Genomic DNA, 23063 nt, shown 5'->3' with positions numbered 1-23063 from the left:
AGTGGAAGTTTGACATATCTAATGGTTTAGTCTCGCTGTAGTCAAAAAAAAAGACATTACTTTTTAAAGTGAAAAACATTTTTATTTTCCTTCAACCAGAGAGCCACAATGGAGGGGTCACCGAGCCACAGGCTGCAGACCCCTGCTTCAGATGAAAGCTGATCCGTTTGTCACGGTTCTCTGATGTTATGGAAGTTGCTCTGAAAGTGGCCTGAACATCTTCTGTGTCGCTTGTCCATGTCCCATCATTGCAGAATTAGCTTTTGGGGTTTCAGTCCGTTGAGTTTATGGTGATACTTAAAGCAGGAGCTGGCCAGCGGTTTGGGGAGTGTTGGGTAAATGCCACCAACATGTCTATTAGGCTGGTCAGCAGAGATAATCATAAAGTGCTGTTATTAGAGTTTGTGAGTGTAGTAGTTGGACCAACAACAGCAGTTGACACTGTAATACCTCTGGTTAATAAGTGTCTTGATATGGGGAATGCTGAAACCAACAATTGTCCTGTGTGAAATTCCTCTTGAAGCTCCGGCACCAGGCAGCAGTGCTCTCATTGTCAATCTCCCCGAAACTTTTAAAATGGCATTCTTATCTAATTGTGTAGTAACAGATAACAAAAAAAACACATTAAACAGAGTTTTTCAATATTTATTTGAAACCTATAAGTATCACATCCATGACTGAAGAGGGTAATGTTATCTGGGGGTTGTTAGATATGCTTGGATCTGCTGGGCAGTGAGTGAAGGCCTCATATTGCTGAGTGAATCCAGAAAATGTGCACGTTTGATCGTTGAAGCCTTCATGTTTTCCTCCAGTAGCGCCAAAAGAGCAGCCTGGTAAAAAGAAAGGAACAGAAAACAAACTTTGCTTTCATGTATTTTTCTTTCTCTGTAGGTTCGTTCTGCCCTCGTAGAACTGAGGAACATAGAGTTACAATGTAAGATATTTTCAAAATTAAGTAGCAAGACCAAAAACGTTCTAAATGCAGGTGATGGCTGTTGTCCCGGCTGTCGTATTCTCAGTATGCTTCACCCATATCAAGACTTTGCATTTAATAAATAGACTAAATACATTACTTATTTTAAACTTAGACATTTTATTTGCTTTATGGTTTAAGAATTAAATCGTATTAAGCAAAATAAAAACTAAAAGGAAGTGGATGAAACAGCTGTGTATGGGGAGATGTTCTGACACTGATGAGAAGGCAGCCTTCAATAATTACGATAGTTTATTCATTGCTGAAAAAGCCTGGATAAGTGTTTTTTTCTGTTGTCGTGGGATAGAGCAAAAGGGGGAACTAAAGACCCAGTCTGATCAAAGTCTTTTTTTGAGTGTTTTTAACATGTTCTTCTTGAAAATTGCATTTGTGAGTATTTCTTAATTTTTTTCAAAAAAGTCAAATAAAATGCTGTTTTAATAAAAAAGGTCATATTTGTTTAGTAGACAATGTGCTACAAGCTCCCTGCTGCGCTCCATGCTGATGCATCTGCCTGGAAACATCCAGGTGCACGCACGTCTCCGTTGCCCTCATCTGAGCCGGCATCAGTTTTAAAACTTTACGGCTGGATACCTTCATTATAGATCGCCAATTTTGTTGCAACGGTTAAGTCAGTTTGGAGTTGTGAGGGGCTGTAAGTTAGCAGGAAAGCATGTAAACAGAGAGCTCTCAGTTATGGGTGATGGGAAGGGGGCACCAACAGTCTCACCAGCGATTCAGAGGCAAATTTCTAATAAACTTTTGTTTCTCTGCAGAAACTATGTCCTAGAAAACAACACAGATTTTTTTAAATTTTAGCTAAAAACTGCATCATTATAATTTAAAAAAACTGGGAACGGTTTTACAATACATCAAAAGATGATCGCAGTGGATCTTTAAAGGCTTAGATTACTTTTCCCTTCAAACTCCAACATAGAAATGTATATTTGTTGACAGACATTAGTTGCCTGGGACAGTTTTACCTCTTTACACAGATTTTCCAGGTCTGCTCCAGAGTAAAGCTCAGTCTTATCCGCCAGCTCCTCCAGACTCACATCTGCACAGATGGGCATCCGCTTTGTGCACACCCTCAAAATGGACAACCGTGCCTTGAAACACAACACAGGTAGTTGGAGAAACTGGAAATAAAAATGTGGGATTCAACACTTTTTTGTTTGTTTTCTGCTTTCAGATACGAAATGTACCTGTTGATCGGGCGGCGGCACATAAATAATATGGTCCATTCTTCCTGGTCTGAGGAGGGCGCTGTCTAAGCAGTCTGGTCTGTTGGTCGCAGCTACAACCATCACGTCTTTGTTGCACACTTCCTCCCACTCCAACTGTAACAGAGAAAACACAGCTGATGAGATGAGGACTCATTCGGAGCTTTGAAGGCTTTCAGACACGGTTCTTCCTCGCCGGACCTCTTCCTGTGCTCCACTCTTGGTCATTCCCTCTGCCTGCAGAGTCTTCTCTGCCCCCCTCCTCTCGGTTGTTTTTACACCGATCCCGTCCATCTCATTCAGCAGCACGGACAGGAGACGCGTCTGCTCGCTGTTCTGTGTCTCGTTGGTGGACCGGGAGCCAATCAGAGAGTCGATCTCGTCGAGGAACAGGATGCTGGGAGCACAGGCGCGGGCCTGGCGAAACAGCTGCAGATGCACAGACAGAAGCACACGCATGGACCCAACCGCAGGAAGGAATCAAATCTGTCGCAGACTATATCAAACCTTTAGAGCCTGACCTGAGCTAAGGCCGCCTCTGAGTCGCCGACGTAAGAAGAGTAGAGGTCAGCACTGCTGACCGACAGGAAAGCACAGCTGGATGAGGTGGCTGCAGCTTTAACCAGGGTGGTCTTTGCACACCCCGGGGGTCCGAATAGCAACACACCCCGGGGCCGTGACAGACCCAGACGAACAAACGCCTCAGGGTGTTTCATTGGCCACTCAATACTCTGGTGCACAAGATAAAAGGATAATCATATACATTCATTAGCTACATCATTTTGACAATGCCACACTTTTATTTACCTGTTTTAGTTTGAGTTTGACTTCATCCAGGCCTCCTATGTGCTCCCAAAGCACCCGAGGGAGATCTGTCCTGCCTAGACTGCTGCGCAGGCAGGAAGGACTCACGACCTTCAGGGCCTCCTCGAAGTGCCGCATGACCACCTTCTGCTCTGCTGAACCCTGACAGACAACAAGACAGAAAAAAGGAGGCACAGCCAAAAATTACTAACAAAACTAACACTTGTACTAATGCTGAATGCCCCGAATGACTTTTTAAAATGGAACGGTATTTTTTTTTTCGTTGAACAGAATTCAAATGGCTGTGAAGACTTTGGAGAAACATTTTGCAGCTAATTGGGTTATAGATCAATACTGAGCGGATCTTCACAGCCTTCAGGCAACAACACCATACTGCTGTTGGAGCCACCGGATGGCTTTTCAGGCCAACGTTAGGACAACGGCTGCTGGTAAACACAATTCACTGTTCAATCCACTAATAATCTCAGGTTCGAAGGTGTACCATTTAATCCAGAAAGCGTCTTTAACCTGCAGCTCATGTCAACTGGATTGACTAATAATAATAATAATCCTTCCTGGAAACTTCCTCCCTCACCACTGAGCAGGTCAAAGGTCAATTTTCTGTCCATTCGACAATGAGGGATCAGTATACAGTGTTCCCTCGCAAAACCATGGTTCCTCTTTTGTATCTTTGGCCCATATTTTTCTGTGCTATTTTGCACATTTTTTTTCTTTAACAGTCCACCGTGTTAATCAATCTCCTCCCTGCCGTGTCTCCTGTCTATTAAATTTCCAAATGTGATCAGACTTAAGAATTTTATTGCAAAACAGAATAATCTGAAAATTAAACCACCACACACCAAATTATTTAAGATTTTAAAAAAAAGCCATCACTGTAAATTGCACAGAAGTGGAAACATAATGATTTGGGCTTTTTATGCAATAGCCAAGACATGGCCACATTCCAGTAATCCAGATTATTTCAGAGGCAGAAGTGTGGCCATGTCTTTCACAGATTATTTTTGACTAGGCTAACTGAAAGGTTTAAACTAGGCTTGCACAATAAATCGGAAATTCATCGTTATCGCCATATTGCATAAGACGGCGACAATAGCGATAAATAGTTACCTTAAATGTTATCTAAAAAATCTTATGGCAGCTTGAATTATTTAACAAATCAAATAAATCCATTGGATGGGCTTCTACAGATTGTTGACCAATCAGATGGAGCCCTCTGTTGTTAGGGGTTCGCCTCCTTTAGATGAGTCATTTGGAGTACAAGTTATGTTGACTCTTATTTAAATTAAATTGTTGCAGCAAAATAGAAATTAGGCTTTTGTTTTGTTTTTTACTACTTGTCTATGTATTGCAAATTATCGTCATTGCAATATTGATCACTTATAGCGCAAATTGCGAGTTTCCTCATATCCTCTAGCCCTAATTTAACCCTTTCTGAGATCTTCCAATGATAAACAGTGACAGTTCATTTATGTTAGCAGAGACTGTTAACTGCTGATTCGTGATACAATCGGTTGGGCTGCTGTTTGTGTAATGTCATTTGATGCAAAAAGACTTAATTTTTTTATATTTTGTTTGGATTAATCCACAGATGGCAACTCTTTTACCATTTCTATAACTCAGCATTTTAATTCGGTGAAAAACCTCGACCTAAAAGGGTTTTGTGCATTCTGCGGGGTTTGATGGGGAGCTGGTGTGTTTGTCTGTGTTTACCTTTGCGTTTTCTCTCACAGCGTGCATGATTGCCTCCCTGCACAGCGCGTTCAGGTCGGCTCCGACGTATCCAGTCGTTCTTTGTGCGAGCTCAGCCAGGTTCACAGTGGGGCACACAGGAATCTTCTCAAACAAAACCTTTAGGATGGCCAACCTCTGAGTCAAGGTGGGAACACCGATGACGACCTTATATAAAACAAAAGAAATCAGATGAATCCACGGGCAGAATGACATGAACTTGCATAAGCAGATAAACGGAAACCCCTACCTCTTTGTCAAACCTTCCGGGCCGGCGCAGCGCTGGGTCTAAACTGTCTGGTCTGTTTGTGGCTCCAACGACCAGGAAGCGGTCAGACTGATCTATTCCGTCCATGAGGGTGAGAAGCTGAGCCACCAGCCGGTTCTCCGGCGCCGACGAGGCAGTTCTCCTGGGAAACAGTGAGTCCAGCTCATCCAGAAACAGAACGCAGGGGCCGTCCTCTGCTGCGGAGCGAGCACGCTCAAACACGGCTCTCAGCGCCGCCTCGCTCTCGCCGGGTCGGGAACCCACCAACTGACAAGACCATTCCAAATACCCATCTGTTTATGAGGGTGTTTTCTTCAGAATAAGATATTTTCTTAATCATAAACATTTCAAAATAAAAGGAGAAGCTATGATATTGATCATGAAGCAACAGTGAATATTAACATCACTATTCTAGAAATCAAAACTAATCAAAAAAATTTGATTAGTTAAGATTTATTTTAATTGTAAAGCAGAAAGAGATTTATTTTCTCTGTAATGTACATTATTTTAAGGAAGATTTTGTTACATCAAACAACCACAAAGTATTTACAAAACAAACAGAAAATGTTAGTGTATCATTTGACGTCCTTGGATGATTTATTTTCTGCTTGAATTCTTGGCAGTCTAAGAGACCACCAATGTTCTTTCCAAAACATCACATCTTGTGTAAAAAGTAAATAAAATATGAATATAACGATGCAAAAACGGTTTAATTTAGGACAACATAACACAAAAAATACTTTTTTTTCTCCAAATGTTGAAATAAAAGGACTGTCTGCAATTTAATCAAACCACACAGAGGAGACCAGATGTTGCAAAATTCTGAAAGTTTTGGACTTGTGAAATGTTCTGCTATTCTTCATCTACACAGAATTCTGGTTGCTTAACTGCAGGGTCTAATGCATTTTCTGGTTTCTTGCTAAACCATATTTCTCCAGGGTAGCAGCATCAGAATGAACTGGCAGCACTTAAACAAACAAACTTCTTTCTCCAGAAACGTTGCAGATGCCAAACAGCCACATCCTGCTGAAGGATTTCTGGGACCAAAGGAAAATGTCCCACTTTGCATCAGCCCATTTGGAACTGACCTTCCTTAACATAATGCCTCTTCTTTTTTGGCATCAACTTTGTCCACAAAGATAATATTTCTTTCATTTATGACCCATTATTGCTGCTTACTAATCAGAGAGATAATTATCTCCTCAGTTTCAATGCGTGTGAACCCATATCTGTTGTTTGATGTTCCTATATGAAACAAACAACCATAAAACTTTAGACACTGGTTAAGCTATTGATATTGTGATATTATCACATATTTCCTTGTGCCAGGAAAGTAGAATTAAAACTTCTTTTAAGAAAGACAGAATCTTTAAGTTCATTTGTAAGCTAGTTAGATGGTTGTAACGTGGTTTGGCCTTTACACTTTAAACACAATTTTTAAAGACCTACTAATGAAAATTGTGTTTTTAACATGTTCTTATGGCATTTTTCACATATACAAAGACAATTGAGCTTAAAATTGCATTTCTGAGTATGTTTTAATCAAATTGCACTGTTTGAAAACGCTTGTAGCGGTGTAGAAGCTACAATCTGCAGTCTACAAGCTCCTTGCTCCACTCCATTCTGATGCATCACCATCTTTATGAAATCAGGTCTTTAAACCACTAATTAACGAAAACAGTTTTTCATAACCACACAAAATTGGCTTGGGAACAAAAATATGACAAATAATTGGCTCTGTGATCAATCATGCTCAAATTGATATTGAATTGAGTTGTCAACTAGCCCAATGAGTAACAATCATGCATTTATAGATCTGATCATCAATCTAGGGTTGGCGTTTGAAGCTAAATGAGATTCAGTTTTTGACTTTCCCAAAACATGAAAGCAATGAGACATTAAGGAGTTGTACTGGTACCTCTGGGCCTCTGACCGGAACCAGACTGGCTCCCACTTCTCCTGCAACCTTCTGCACTAACTGAGTCTTGCCCACCCCAGGAGGCCCCACCAGCAGCATGCCTCTGGGACAGGTCACCCCAACTGAGCTCAGGATTCTTGGATAGAGCAGTGGCAGCTGCAGCATCTCCTTCAGGGATGCAGTCACCTACAGAAGAGGTACGAATAAACGTAATGCAAAGATGGAGGTTAAATCCTCAGTGAGTGTCTGACCTCTTCCAATCCTCCCAGTGGGATGGTCTGCTGGTCCTGCAGCTGACTCCTGAAATGCCTGACAGTCTGGATGTTGGAGATCTCCACACTGGTCTTTGGGGTGATCATTCCTGCGGTTGCAGAATCTGGATTTATGCCGTCTACTACAGCATATTTGATGTCTATATCGAAATGTTCCAGGCTTATCACGAAGTCTTTGTGGACAGTGACTCCCTTCAGCATGTCCTTTACAAGCTCGTGAACGATGTGAAGGTTGGTGTGCTTCTTAAACCCCACAGTCTGAACAACCACGGTCACTTTAACGCCTCGAAGTTTGGGGCAGGGCAGAGGTGTGAGCTGAGCTGCTTCGATGTTCAAGCGCGGAGGAAGAGGAAAGATCATCAAACCAGGAGTGAAACATTTGCGGTCCATCTGCAGAAATCCTTCTGCCAAGTCGGAGCGGGGCCATGCGGTGCACAGGCAGCTCCCCCCGGGAACATGCACCAACAGCGGGGAGCCCAAACTCAGACCCAGCGCCGACATCAACCCCGGACCCAGCCTGCACCTCTGCGAGCCTCGGTCCGAGGGATCCACGGCCAGCAACATCAGAGGATCATGAGAGTCCATCAGGTAATCTGCCAGTGATACTCTGTCACTCACTCAGAACGGAATAAGTAACACACAGCAGCTGCATGCAGGGTTAAGACTAGCGAAAGGGCGCGCGGCAAGCTAGATGTACAAAATTTAAAAAAAAAAACGACATATAAAAAAACATAGAACTGTAATATAATACTACACCAGAAAACGCCTGATACCAATCAATATCTGTTAAAAACAAGCATGGAAGCGGCGTTAGCTGCAGATGAGTGGCTAATGTTTACAAATCCACATGGTCCCGGAAAAATCAAGATGGCCAACCAAAACCGCTTCCTGCGTGAGAGGAAATACGATTAAAGCACAACTTCTAGTCATTGTAAGTAACTTACCGAATTCCGAAATACTGTACTTTCTAGTATTTAAGCTGAAGTTAAGTACCGATATTTTATTTAAAATGTACTTATATAGACCTATAGAAATTACTCCTTTTAACAAACACATGCACGCATATACAGAAAGTATCTTCTGTGCACATTAAAATGTTTGTGTATTGAAGATATTTTCTAATTAGAATGTACTAGTATTTTTTTTAATGTAGTATAAGGAGTTGGAACCTTTAGATATAATTTAGGGGATCTATAAGAAATGTTTTCCTGTGTTGAAAATTTTTAAATTAAATTACATATCCCCCCTCCAAAGTATTTAAGGACATATATTGCAAAAAATTTAACATTTTAAGAAAGGGGTCATAATTGTTCAACATTTTGTATGCTAGCGGCCCCATGACGCCATCCTGTGCTCATAAAAGAAACTACAACCTGTTGGGGAAAAAAAGGAGAGAGAAAAAAAAACCTTCCTTCTTAGAAATTCTCTTCGGAACATTTAAAAAAAGTATAAAAAGTGTTTCTTTGTTACTCCAGACAGGCTGGTCATTAGCACGACACTTAACTATAGCTGCGTTTTTTTTAAATAATAAAAGTCACGTGGGTTCTATTTATATCAAAAGATATGGGAACTGCGGAAGGTCGGCAGTCCGTCTGCGTCTGCGCGAGGGCACGCGGGGGTTTTCGGGTAGGACGTCTCACAGGTGACCCTGATGCCCATGAAGGGTTGAATTTTTAAACTACACCTTTTTGAAAATTTCAAAGGCAAGTCTGATAATAATGACATTAGCCAATTTTTTTTTAATATAAAAAGGGATTCATGGGAATTAGACTATTAAAGTTAATCAAAGCAATAGACTATTAAAGTCTCTGAATGAGTAAATAACTTTTTATCCACTTTTGTTGCACAAATATATTTTTTAGGCCACAAGTTATCCTCTGTCCTGCATCTGAGAGCTCTTTCCTTTAATCTATGCTCACACCTTCAGGCCAAACTTGGCACACTTTCCTTCCGTCATAACTGCAGGCAGGAGTGTAATCAACCCAGGGCCTGTGGGAGCGTGTCCTGCAGAGAAGTGTCACTCTCCTGTCTGTAGACGGCCCGAGCGCGCTACCAGGACATTTGGGATTTAAGACTCACTGAGGAGCTTACAATGTCCTTTGTTGTTTGAGGGCAAATGCAGACGCTGTGCTTAAGTGTCGTCTATCTCTGCTTGTTGGTGTTCACAGTAGAGAGGCAGCAGGAGTCCCCCGGGGCGGACGCTCGGTGAACATGTCGACCCTCCTGCGGTCCATCTCCAGCTCCTGTCTAGCTCTGTCCCATAGAAGAGCCCATCAGCAGACGCTTGGAAGGAGGCATTTCAGGGTTTTCCCAGCATTATGGGACCAAAAAGCTCCTAGAGGTAGGACATGTTGCACTCTTAGGACATCTGTCATTTGAACTTTGCTGCATTTCTGGTCAAGGATCTATACCTAAACAGTTTACTTGAATACAACCCTTTTCCCCCAGCGAAAAGTGGAAACATCCATGTTAGTTTGCCTGCTGTTGCTTAAGATGTTTCCCAAAATAGGGCTGCTGTTGTGGAGCAGCTTCCCAGGCTGACCTGTAGGTGCTACCAACATGTTAGAGCGAGTGAGAGGTCACTTTGAGGTGACATGTCAAACTTAAATTGCTGCCTGGCTGAGTCTGCTGGCAGATGTTTGCTCATTGAAAACCAGAGCACTTGTTGCAGAGTGTCTTGTGAGAATTTTACGAGACACAAAAAGCTTTAAAGTTTCAGTTTTCAGACCCGGCTCTCAGCGTGTGTGCATGGTGGCCGAGCGCCAATCACCTGCTAATTATGTCACTGTGACGGAGAGGTCGCCATGCCATTTACGGAGAGAAATGTGCAACCTGACGCCGCTCCAGGCCACGCTGTCCCAGCATGCATGTAATGTGGCCTAAAAACCAAACAAATGTTTCCTATAACATCTGATTTGTGTTCAGTCTGAAAGGGTTTGCTTTGGTAAAGGTGCAGAATTACTTCTCAGATTGTTTGTGTCTTTAGGTGTGCCCTACAAGGACCTGGTGGTTGGAGTTCCCAAGGAGACGGCGCATAGTGAACGGCGTGTGGCGTTGTCTCCTGCTGGGGTTCAGGCGCTGGTCAAACAGGGCTTCAAGGTTCAGGTTGAGAGTGGAGCTGGAGATGAATCCAAGTTCTCTGATCAGCAGTACAAAGATGCAGGGGCCACTATTACCGACGTTAAGGGAGCTCTGGGATCCGATTTGGTCCTGAAGGTTGTAGCTGTCATTTATCCGTTATTCCCTTTGTTCACGTCTCTTGCGTTTACGATGACTTTGTTCTGTCTTCAGGTTCGAGCCCCTAGTTTGAGCGAAGCCGATCTGCTGAAGCCCAAGTCCACATTGGTGAGCTTCATCTATCCAGCCCAGAACCCAGAGCTGATGGCGAAGCTCTCAGAGAGGCAGAGCAATGTGTTGGCCATGGACCAGGTGCCCAGAGTGACCATCGCTCAGGGCTATGACGCTCTCAGCTCCATGGCTAACATCGCTGGGTAACAAAGCATCCAGATCCTCACAGATTCATGCCCGTGAAGCTTTTCAGGAATGTGGGAAAATGAGAGCTGGGCTTTAAATTTTGCAGGTACAAGGCTGTTGTTTTGGCTGCCAACCACTTTGGCCGGTTCTTTACCGGACAGATCACAGCGGCTGGAAAAGTACCACCTGCTAAGGTACCTGGCAGCTGCGTAAATACTTTCATTTACAAATCAAAAGCTTGGTGTGGACTGTGTCCGGAGATGTTTTTGTTTTCCCACAGGTCTTGGTTATTGGAGGCGGAGTGGCTGGTTTAGCAGCGGCGGGGGCCGCCAAGTCAATGGGAGCCATCGTCAGGGGGTTTGACACCAGGTATGAGATGAAAGAGAAAAAAACACATTTCATTTGAGACTACAGACTCGGTGTTGATGTATTTGGTTATTTGACGAAAAGCGGACTGTTTCTTGGCTGTCAGGCCAGCAGCTCTGGAGCAGTTCAAGTCCTTTGGGGCAGAGCCTTTGGAAGTGGAGATCAAAGAGTCTGGCGAGGGGGTTGGAGGTTACGCCAAAGAGATGTCGAAAGAGTTTATTGAGGCTGAGATGGCCCTTTTCGCAAAGCAGTGTAAGGAAGTCGACATTCTGATCAGCACTGCCCTGATTCCAGGTCAGTCGCACTGAAATGTTCTGGCTCTTTTGTCTTTAAGATTAAATGTTTCAAACTTCATCACAGCGGTGGTTTTCCAAACCAAGTAAAACATACAAACTTGATTTATTAAAGTGATGAATGTTCTGTTTTTCTTTCATATTATAATATTTTACCATTGATGCCAAAACTGCAAGAGTTTTCACTTTGCCTTTTTTTTTTTACCAGAACTTAGTTAACTGGAAACGCTCAAAGTCCCACTCTGACCATCTTTTCATCTATTTTTAAATTGTTCCTAGTGGTTCTTTTCTAATGATTACGCTGTTTTTCGCCAAAATAAAACCTGTCATTTTCTATAGTTTCTGCAGAGCAGGAGGGGTTCGTTAGAGTTGTAGGCAGGACTGTTGCTGTGAAGTGAGCCTGTCCCCATTTCCCATCATCCATCTGTATATATTCTCTCCCACTAGCTTACAGCCCCCCCACACCCTTAACCTAACATTATCGGTGCAACAAATATGGCGAGCAATATTGGAGCTAGCCAGATGTCAGCTCAGACGACGAAAACAGAGCCGTTAGTCTGCAAACTCATGTTTCAGAATGGAGCCGAGCAGAGAGCTTGCGGCTTCCACGTCTCAGCTGCAAGCTTTTTCAAACTACAATTCTTAGTCTGCTCCTAATTCCCATCCATCTGAATAAAGACATACTCAGAAATACAGTTTTAAGCTTTATTTTCTTTTATATAAGTCCTCCAACATGAGAAAAATGACACAAGAACATGTTAAAAACACCAAAAACCCATTTTTTATTGGAGTGGGTCTTTAACTGAAGAAAATCTAAAAATAATGCAAATTAAAAAAATAAAATTCCAGTTCTAAGACATTTAACTTAAAATAATTACATTGTTGGAGCTTTTGTTTATTATTTGAAATAATGCACCTCTTTATTATTTGGTATATTTATATGAAGAATTAGGGACATTTGTGATTTTAGTGTGTGAATTTACCTATTGATGGGCTTTAGCCTGTTGGCGAAAATGTATAAATAAAAAGTAAAGTAATTACCACATAGTAAGTTAACTTTCTATTCTCACACAAAATTTTCAGATAACTTTTCTATACTTCTATAGAAAGATCCCACATTGCCGCAGAGATAGACAGCGTCAAGTTAGACAAACAACCATTTACTCTTAGGAGAGAAGTTCAAACTCCTTCTCCAGGGCTCACACTGTAAATAAGAGCCTATAAAATGTGTATATGATTTTATGGAGCCAGGTTTAATTTCATTTTCTTTTTTCACATGGACTCTTGTGACAGTTTGGAAACTCATCTGAAGCGCTTTTTAAACGTTAGTGTTTCATAAGAATCCTGTAACTCCAGAGGATGAGAGCAATCATGTGATTTTATTATCTGTTACATATTTTTAGGAGTACATTTTTTTTATCTCCAAAATTTCACAAAATTATAACCGATTCATAGTTGACGTGGTTGGGGATGTAATCAATACTTGCATCTGAAATATTTAGTTTCGTTTTGAGCAGAAGTTAAATGAATGTTGTTGAACTGTTTGCAAAAAAAAAAGTCTTTCAATGAAATTGTTTTTAAATACAAGCACAATTCTTTTAATGCATTTGACTCCTTGCAGGAAAGAGGGCTCCTATTCTGATTAAGAAGGACTTTGTGGATTCGATGAGGGATGGCTCAGTCGTGGTGGATCTGGCTGCTGAAGCTGGGGGCAACATCGAGACCACGAAGCCCGGCGAGCTGTATGTTTACAGGGTGAGTCCTCTGCAACACTTTGGCAATATCTCTGTTTGTTGTATCACTCCTAATAAAGACAATTACATGTTTTTTTTATTTTGATCTTTTTGAATGAACAGGGAGTAACGCACATTGGTTACACAGACCTTCCCAGCCGCATGGCTACTCAGGCCAGCACCCTGTATTCAAACAACATCCTGAAGCTGTTGAAGGCCATCAGCCCAGACAAGGAGTTCTTTCACTATGAGACCACAGATAACTTTGACTATGGAACCATTGGGCACGTCATTCGTGGCACTCTTGTCATGCAGGTTGGTTTTCTGTGAGGGTCTAACGGGCTGCTTGTCTCAGTGCTGGCATCCATTCCTCCTTAAGGTGATCCATCAGGCTCTGTCAAACCGAGATCCTGAGCCTAATGAGTACTAAAAAAACAATTCCAGCTGGCAGCAGTTCCTGCAAGAACATCTTGATCAGTTCAAATTAGAATTTTCAAGGAGTTATGGTTCTGACATATTGTTTATGGCAGCGAAGGCATGCAACCTCAGCAGGACATATCAGTTTCTCTCCAGTTTTTCATTTGTCTGAAACATTGCTAAATGGTTAACGATTGCTGTTTGTTCAGTCGGATCTGCTGCGCCGTTCGTCACTTTGGGTTGTGAGTTCCGTTCCTTGAGCCGCAGCCTCCTGCTGTGCAAAAGCCTCACTCTGTTCTTGTCACGCACAGAATTCGTCCACATGCTCTGTGTTCTCAGACGGGTCCTCTTCTGTATTTTTCTGGCACATCCAGGAGGGTAAAAACATGTTCCCAGCCCCCCTCCCTAAAACCACCCCACCGCCCCCAGTCAAACAGAAAAGTGTTGCTGAGTTGGAGGCCGAAAAAGCTGCAGCGGTTTCTCCGTTCAAGCGCACCATGACCTCTGCCGGTGTCTACACTGCAGGTCAGACTGAGGCACACAGATGCACGCAGAAAACGCAAACACATATTCTGACACTTGAGTCCTATTTGTTGTATAAAATAAAAACTCAGCAATAAAATATACATTCACTAAATGTGAAAGATGTGTTTATTTTGCCTATGATTGTACTGTGTTTAATAAACTAGACTTTCCAGTAAGAGTGACAGAAAAAGTTGCGTGCAGTGGGAATGTTTATCACAGAAAAAATCTTTTTTTATATTGATCCAATCCCAGCTGACAAATAGGTTTTCTTTTTCAGCAATTCGTTTTGCACAAAAAAGTGCAATTTTAAATTTTTTAAAGGCTTACTCTGATGAAAATCTTTTTTTGGTGTTTTTAACATGTTCTTGTGAGGTTTTTTCTCATGATCGAGGACAAACATGAGATTAAAATTGTATTTATGAGTATTTCTATTTTTTTTTTTAATGGTATGAATCAGTAGCAGACAAAAAAAACAGCAGTTGGAAAAAGTTGGACGTGGTGTGACGGGCTGTAAGCTAACAGGAGTGAGTGTAAACAGATGATGGTAAATTGGGGCAGTGTTATTCAGGCCCCGCCCACAACTCGGAGATGAATTTCTAATGAACTACTGCTTCTCTGCAGAAACTATGTCCTAAAAAACGACCCATGTTTTTTGATTTTGACGGCAAAATAATAAAGACTTGAAACCCTTTTACATTAGATCAAGAGATCTTTGAAGTTGGTCTTTGAATAAATATATTTCCGTTTTTCACATATCACTTTCACTTCACTTGTCATGGTATTGCATGAGGAAAACAAAACACACATTACTACAAAGATGAATAGTTTTATTGAGAAGAAAAAGATTGCAATCATTCTAATAAATAACATAGAAGCACAAAAACTGTAGACTTTATTCCCATCAGAGGGTTGAGAAAGGAACAATACAATTCTAACCAAATGCTTGTCTCTTCATCACAGGAGTCTCCACCTGTCTGGCTTTGGGCATCATCTCCCCCAATGCAGCCTTCACCCAGATGGTCACAACCTTTGGTTTGGCTGGAATTGTGGGATACCACACTGTGTGGGGAGTGACTCCTGCTCTGCACTCCCCTTTAATGTCTGTCACTAATGCCATCTCAGGTTAGGAGGGAATTTGTCGTCATTTATTTTGTGTTGTATTATCGTCTTTGTGACTTTTTATTTTTCATGCTTTCTCTGGTCTCTTTCAGGTCTGACAGCAGTCGGAGGTCTGGTTCTTATGGGCGGGGGTCTCACACCATCCAGCTTCCCAGAGACTCTTGCTCTGGCTGCTGCCTTTGTTTCTTCCATCAACATTGCAGGTAACAAACCTACCTGTGGGGGGTGTCTTAATGCCTGTTCATGTGAAACGGTCGTGACGGTCCTTCGCAGGTGGTTTCCTGATCACCCAGAGGATGCTGGACATGTTCAAGCGTCCCACTGACCCCCCAGAGTACAATTACCTGTACGCTCTTCCTGGAGCTGCGTTTGTTGGAGGATACGGAGCATCCCTTGCAGCTGGATACAGCATTGAGCAGGTGACAGGATCTGCGTCAGACGGACATGATGGTGATAGATGTGGACCAGCTGAGGATGTGGCTTGTGTTTCCAGTGTTTATCTGTGTGGGCTGGATTGGAACAGTTACATAACTGTCATGTCTGCGTGATACTTTAAAACTTCAAACTGTATCTGTTTCACTTGTGTAGATTAATGTCATTTATTTCTATGCAAAGTCTGTTTTCGTAATTTAAAATTAATCTTAGCAGTGCACATTTAATGACTGAACGTTTCATCGTTTTTTTTCTCCAAACCCTCAGATGATGTATTTGGGCTCTGGCTTATGCTGTGTTGGCGCCCTGGCTGGCCTCTCCACGCAGAGCACTTCTCGTCTGGGGAACGCCCTTGGCATGATGGGTGTGGCAGGAGGCCTGGCGGCCACCATCGGTGCCCTCAAACCCTCACCAGAGCTGCTGTCTCAGATGTGTTTGGCCATGGGCACCGGGGGAACCTTGGGTAGATGACACATTTGTTGTATTACTTCATTTGTAGAGCTTTTTGTTAGTCATTCATACATTTCATCTTACTGTCTAAAACCCCCTAAAAAATACTTTTTTGAGCCACGAGGCAAAATTGTTGTCCAGTTTCCACTTAAAAAGAAACACATTTTAACTCTGAGAATTTCTTTTTTATTTTTCAAAGTGCAACAGATTGTTTAGAGAGGCAGAGGACCATCAGGAAAGAGTTATCTCTTAATAACTTCTCATGTATCTCCTCCAGGCTTTTGAGGAGTAAATGTTTTTGGTGATTCATAACAGAGCATAAATCTTTCCAGTTTACCAATCAGGATAATAAATGATGCTGTAATCAACATAAATGCACAGGCAGACAGAGGTGCATGGGGATTTGCTCAGTGTAACTATGACTTTCAGGAAACAAAATTAAATACTTACCTTACAGCTCATTAGAAACCAGGCACTGTGATAGAAAACACATGCTTGCAGTGTAACCATTAGCTCTTTAGTTTTTACTCAAATGATTTTAGCATTCAGCAAAGGCGCATGATAAGTTTTATTTCTGGGCTTTGTCTCACTGGATCTGTTTTTTTTTCCTCTTTCTTTTGGGGGGATCGTCATGCTGTGGCTGCAGGCCTCACCATCGCCAAGCGCATTGAAATCACAGACTTGCCTCAGCTGGTGGCGGCCTTCCACAGCCTTGTGGGGCTGGCGGCTGTTCTCACCTGCGTAGCCGAGTTCATGATTGAGTACCCCCACCTGGACACCCACCCGGCTGCCGGCGTCCTCAAGACCGTGGCTTATCTGGGCACTTACATCGGAGGCGTCACATTCAGCGGATCGCTGGTGGCCTACGGAAAGCTTCAAGGTAAATTACTGCTTTTTACCAGCAGTCAAAACCTTTGAGGTCTGATCAGTATGTAAACACACTAAGCTATAGTCTCCTCTTACTCTGTCTCTTTCTTCCATTTAAATCCTGTAAAAGAAACAGGCAGGAGCCTGTTACTGCATTCACTTGTCAGCAGCCTTCAGTTTACATTAAACCCAGACTGATCAAAAGGAACAAAAAGCTCCCAGCTCTCAGGTCAAGTAGATCCCAGACAGGAACTGTGCACTTCTCACACAGTTTAGAAAAGTTAAAGGCCTCCACAAAATAAGTGAGGGAATCAAAGACATTCAGCACTAGGGAAAAACAAAAGTCATGTCTGGCTTTCTTAAAGTGCTTTTTTGATGGTAGGTATCCTCGACTCTGCCCCGTTGCTGCTGCCTGGTCGACATATGCTGAACGCAGGTCTGATGGCAGCGTCCATGGGAGGCATGGTGCCCTTTATGCTTAGTTCCAGCTACAACACTGGGATGGGTTGTCTGGTCGGAGTCTCTGGGCTTTCAACTATTATGGTAAGTTCAGGAAACAGAAAAAAAACATGTTTTTCCTTGAAGATAGTTTTTTTTTAATCAATTAAAAAACATACATGAACTTGAATTCATTAGCAGTTCAAGAAGCAGTTTTTTCAATGTTTGAACACAACCATGTCCATTTAGGTGAGTATAAATAGTTTACCTTATGTCTGTTTAACTTGAATCCAAAGTCATTTATCTTGTCTGCTTCAAGTCTCACCCCAACCATCTTTTAGTAAATGGTGTTTACTTATATTGCGCTTTTCTACCTTGCTCGAAGGCCCAAAGCGCTTTACAGTAACAGCCCATTCTCACACACATTCTCGCACTTTACTCCAACCTTCCACCAGAGGCAAGGTGGGGTTCAGTGTCTTGCCCAAGGATAACTTCGACACAAGGTGGGAATCGAACATGCAATATTATGATCAGGGGTCGACCGCCGTACCGCTGCACCACGGCCGCCAGTACTTTTCATCTATTTTAACCCTAACTATGATTTTCTAGGACATAATTTCTGCAGAGCAGCAGGAGTTCATTAGAAATTCGTTTTTGAGTTGAGGCCGGGATGGTTGGCACAGAGTAAGCCTGCCCTTGCTTCCCAACATCCTTCTGTTTTTGTCCTCTCCCGCTAGCTTACAGCTCCTGACACCCAACCTAACATTGCCGGTTCAACAAAAATGGCGAACATTTGGAGCTATCCAGCTGTGCGGTTTTGAGCCAGATGCCAGCTCAAACGAGACAAAAATCAAGACATACATGGATCTATTTGTCTACAGATCTATTTGTCTATCTATTGAGATCTATTTGTTTAAAAATAGATCCACGTTTGTATACAAATAGATCCATATTGCAAGTGGATACAGCAGGATAGAGCTTGTGACCCACCAATTGGAGCTTCTATGAGCTTCACTGCTACAAGCTTTTTCAAACCGCATTTCTTTATTTGCTCCTGATTCACAACTATTTAGATAAAGAAATATTCAGAAATGCAATGTTAAGCTTAATTTTCTGTAAATGTCCTCCATCATGGAAAAAATGCCACTAGAACATGATTTTCATTGGAGTGGGTTTTTAAGTTGTCATGTGCAAATATGTTATCTTGATTTAAAAATATAAATATATTCACTTTCTAACTGTATGACTTGTTCACATGAGATAAACCTTTTTCACGTTCTGGAATGGTATGCCATTATATTTATTTTATTATACAAGATGATAAAAATGCCTGACTTTTTTAAAACAATTCTTTCTTCCTGTGTTAGGGTGTAACACTGACAGCAGCCATCGGGGGCGCTGACATGCCAGTGGTCATTACCGTGCTAAACAGCTACTCAGGTTGGGCTCTCTGCGCTGAAGGTTTCCTGCTTGACAACAATCTCATGACAATTGTGGGAGCCCTGATTGGCTCATCTGGTGCAATTCTGTCATACATCATGTGTGTGGTGAGTGCACGCACCTTCCCTGCAGCATTTTGGAACTAAGGTGGTTAAAAAGTCATCCCGGTTTGTCTTTGAGGCTATGAACCGATCTCTGCCCAATGTGATCCTGGGGGGCTACGGCACCACTTCCACTGCTGGCGGCAAGCCCATGGAGATTGTTGGCACCCACACTGAGGTCAACATTGACCAGACCATTGACATCATCAAAGAAGCCAATAGCATCATCATCACACCCGGTAAGTTCTCTGCAGAAAGTCCGAGAAGTCAAATGTTTTATGTATTTCAGCTTACAAAACTTTTCAGGAATATTTTAAACATTGAAATGTGACTCACAACACTAAGGAAGAAAGAATCTGTGTCCAAAGTCCTGTTTTACGCATTTTTGCATAAGGAAGAATAACATCCAGAAGAGCTTTTGTTCAGATGTAGGAACATACAAAAAGGGAAATAGCAAGTGTCCATGGAGAATGACTCCAGAACAGTTGATAGTGGAGGATGGTATGACCTGTGCTGTGTGTCCTGTGAGAATTACTAGTGGAATGTGGGGGTTTGATGACCTTTGACCCATGCCATAGACTTGTTTCTATTACTAGTTCGACTTTTCAGTAGAATTTGTTGACTGAATAAGAGAACTGGATTGAGTGAGTGTGGCGTCACCCATAGAAAATGGTTTACCTCCGGCTCCAGCGAAATGAAGCTAATTCAGTCGCCATTTTTTTGTGATATCGATGCCGCCATGCTGGACCCAGACAATTTCAGTAACCAGGTTCTGAGTTCTTGTATGGGAACCACTCTTGCTGACAATGAGTGAGCTTGTTGAAAGTCAACAACCTTACTAAATGAAAACGGGCTCGGGAGAATCTGTCAAATGTTCAACATGGGTGCCAGGAGGTACCACATACTTTTACTAAGGCATCTGATTGACCAGTTCATAACTTGAACAACTTGTAATAAAGAAAAACTATCATTAAAAAATCCCAATTAGTAATAGTAATAGCTGCTTATTACTATTACTAATTGGGATTTTTTTAATGATAGTTTTTTCATGCTAGTAATAGTAATAGCTGCTTATAGGGCTGCACGGTGGCGCAGTGGTTAGCGCTCTTGCCTCACAGCAAGAAGGCCCCTGGTTCAAGTCCCGGCTGGGGGACATGAAAAATACATCAATGGGGGACCTTCCTGTGTGGAGTTTGCATGTTCTCCCCGTGTATGCGTGGGTTCTCTCCGGGATCTCCGGCTTCCTCCCACTGTCCAAAAACATGCTTCATAGGTTAATTGGCAACTCTAAATTGTCCGTGAGTGTGAGAGTGCATGGGTGTATGATTGTGGATGTTCTACCCTGCGACAGACTGGCGACCTGTCCAGGGCATCCCCTGCCTACGCCCAAGTAGCCGGGATAGGTTCCGGCAGCCCCGAAAGGGACAAAAGCGGTATAGAAAAAAATTAATAGCTGCTTATTTCTCAACAGAAGTTTATGAGATCTTGGCTTCGTCTTTGAAATGCGAGGGGGAAGGGGTCACTCAGTTCAGTTCCTGTTTACAGTCAATGGTTGAACTCCACCATGGCTGCCTTTCATCATTGCTCAGAACTTTAACAGTATTTTGGTTGCAGTCATTGGGCTCACATACGTGGGCTCAAATGCATGGATGTCTGAACCTACAAGTGTTTTGGAAATGCCCCTTTAAGAAGAAGGCTGGGGATAAACATATAACTCAGTGACAGTGAAGGGAGATGGATCAGGCTTTGTGGCTGTTGTCTCCGTGGCCAGCTCCTGAATAATTGGTCAAACAAATAAATGAGTGAATTAGATTTGACAGTTGTACAAGACTTTGAAGGATAGAGCACAAAAAAATGGAAAATGACTCTTAAAAACCATTTAAAAAAGAGACAACTTCCTGTGAAACCCTGCCAAACAGTTTGAATTGACAAATGAAGTGCAAGACGGGCCACCATAGCAACGACATACCATTTCATTAATGAATAGGCTGGATCCTTTTCTGTAAAGATGGTCTGATGTTGGACCTGAAGCCTTTTACTTTAATAAAAAAAGAAGTAATGATTGGTAAATGGTAAATGGAATGATTAGGACAAGCAGCTGGTTAAATTCATGATGACCAACAGGTAAACACTGTGGTCTGCCACTGACCACAATGCTGATTTAGTAACTTTAGAAAGTCTGCTTTTTTTTTTTTTTTGTGAAGCAGCCTGGGCAAGAGAAACCACTCTCTCTGTATCTTGGATACCAGGATTGTTGTTTTCCAAAGGGCCCGGACAATGCAAGGACAGCTGTGTGGTCCAACATACGGGTTTCATTAAAAAATGGTGAAAAGTCATTGGAGCTTTGAATCCAGAGCCAAGGCTTCTCCATGTGCTGTCAACAAAACACGGCAGTGAAGAAAAAGAAGGCTATGGATGCCTGGGGAGTTATAAGATACAGATTATGAGTGACTAGCTTCAGAAAAACTCATTGAGGGGTAACGCTGAACTCTGAGGTGCTTGTCCATCAGGGTGAACTCGGGGTTATGCAGGAAAAATGCTTCTTTGCACGCAGGGGTCCCAGATTCACCCAGCTTGAGTGGATGTTCCTAAAAACATAAATCCTGATGGAACTGCTGTGATTTAGGTGCAGCGTGGGGGAATTTAAATGGTTGAGGCAGTTAGAAATAAAAGAAGGATGGGGATTTGATGTCATCCAGGATCACTGCTTTTATTTAATATGTAGAGTGCTAAATGCATTGTAAGAGCTTTTTCCTGTAATTATTTTAGGCTGGGGTCTGTGTGCAGCCAAAGCGCAGTACCCAATTGCAGATATGGTGAAAATGCTAAGGGAGCAAGGGAAGACAGTCCGGTGAGTTCCCGTAATCGTGCCATTAACCTATAACTGCTTTCAGTCCTCTCTCAATTTTCAAACTAGTCCTTGAGGAAATGTTGAGTTTTTAACCTCAAAGCTTTTATTAATTTTTTTTGCATGCTCTCTTCCAGGTTTGGGATCCACCCAGTGGCAGGACGCATGCCTGGCCAGTTGAATGTCCTGCTGGCTGAAGCTGGTGTTCCCTATGACGTGGTTCTGGAGATGGAGGAAATCAACGACGACTTTCCAGGCAAAACTTCTTAAAACGAATTGGAGAACAGTTATATTTATTGTTGATGGGTTATCACATTGGCTGGATAGAATTACCGGATCAGATTTTGTGTATTAAACACGTCCGGGCTTTGTCTCCACTTGGAGCGAGCCCGTGTGTGCGCAGACACTCAAACATGCCCTGTTATTGGGACAACAGCTATTGTCTTCCTAGCAACCGACATGCCATCTGGGACACATGGTTCTGTTTATGACAGAGGCAGATGGGTGCGGTGCTGGTGTTGATTGTTCATCCGTCTTGCGCATAAAGTGTAAATGTTTATGATCCACAGAGACAGATTTGAGTCTGGTCATCGGAGCGAATGACACAGTGAATTCTGCAGCACAAGAGGATCCCAACTCCATCATCGCTGGCATGCCGGTCCTGGAAGTGTGGAAGTCCAAACAGGTTTGTCCAAATGAGCTTTAAATGAAAACTGTGTGTGATTATCTGGGTAAAAAAAAACACGGCAGCATAAATGCATATGTCTGATCACAGGTGATTGTGATGAAGCGCACCTTGGGAGTGGGCTACGCAGCAGTCGATAACCCCATTTTCTACAAACCGAACACCTCCATGTTGCTGGGAGATGCCAAGAAGACGTGCGACAGCCTCCAGGCCAAGATCAGAGAGGTCTACTACTAGTTCCCGTCTATTCTTTTGTGTACAAAAGCTGGTCTAATAAGACTTTTATTCACTACATTGGTATTAGGGATTCCATTTTTATTTGGTGATCAAATTTTGTTGGTTTGAGCAAGTATGCTTCCAGGCTGTGGGGTGCCAAAGAATCCTAACATTGCTTGAAATTTTACAAAATGTATGTATCCATTTGTAAATAAAACACACTGGAGAGCATTTGAAGTCCATATTTGAAGTAATGTTGCGTAAGCATGTACACCAAGTCATGTGTTAACGTCAAAAGAGGACAAAAAAACACCTGGCGAGGCATGTCGCTGCTTCAAAAGGACACTTCAGCTTCCATTAAAGGCAATGAAATGAACTTGTCATGCTTTTATTGAACAGACTACCTTTTCTAGACGGTTTTCCTAGTGTATGATTGATTTTCTCAAAGTTGT

At 42.4% G+C, this 23063-nt stretch overlaps 2 protein-coding genes across 5 annotated transcripts; one reads left to right on the top strand and one right to left on the bottom strand.

Moving 5' to 3' along the window:
• Positions 1-629: 629 nt before the first annotated feature.
• Positions 630-8084, bottom strand: afg2b (AAA ATPase AFG2B). Its single transcript, XM_011488319.4, has 10 exons — positions 7187-8084; positions 6936-7121; positions 5000-5284; positions 4732-4917; positions 3004-3162; positions 2718-2927; positions 2398-2625; positions 2179-2313; positions 1957-2082; positions 630-830 (listed from the first exon to the last, which is right to left on the bottom strand). The coding sequence occupies exons 1-10, from the start codon at positions 7790-7792 to the stop codon at positions 693-695; spliced, it is 2259 nt and encodes a 752-aa protein (XP_011486621.1). The 5' UTR covers positions 7793-8084; the 3' UTR covers positions 630-692.
• On the top strand, positions 7655-22987 carry nnt2 (nicotinamide nucleotide transhydrogenase 2). 4 transcript variants are annotated; one of them, XM_078944258.1, is made up of 22 exons: positions 7655-7795; positions 9376-9548; positions 10194-10423; positions 10499-10698; positions 10788-10875; positions 10962-11050; positions 11154-11341; positions 12962-13095; positions 13197-13388; positions 13865-14015; positions 14976-15137; positions 15227-15337; positions 15408-15553; positions 15834-16029; positions 16663-16896; positions 17266-17426; positions 18689-18868; positions 18942-19101; positions 21632-21713; positions 21848-21966; positions 22280-22395; positions 22486-22987. In XM_078944258.1, exons 2-22 carry the CDS (start codon positions 9419-9421, stop codon positions 22630-22632), a joined length of 3216 nt encoding a protein of 1071 aa, XP_078800384.1. In that variant the 5' UTR covers positions 7655-7795; positions 9376-9418; the 3' UTR covers positions 22633-22987. The 4 variants fall into 4 exon arrangements, with proteins under 4 accessions (XP_078800384.1, XP_078800383.1, XP_011486611.1 ...); XM_078944257.1 differs by lacking the exon at positions 7655-7795 and adding an exon at positions 8029-8138; XM_011488309.3 differs by lacking the exon at positions 7655-7795 and adding an exon at positions 8760-8910.
• The last annotated feature ends 76 nt before the right edge of the window (positions 22988-23063 follow it).

Source organism: Oryzias latipes, chromosome 3 (assembly GCF_053564925.1).
Source record: "Oryzias latipes strain Hd-rR chromosome 3, Olatipes_Hd-rR_3.1".
Taxonomy (NCBI): domain Eukaryota; kingdom Metazoa; phylum Chordata; class Actinopteri; order Beloniformes; family Adrianichthyidae; genus Oryzias; species Oryzias latipes.
Note: the sequence above shows the minus strand (reverse complement) of the source record. Positions and strands in the feature narration are given on the sequence as shown.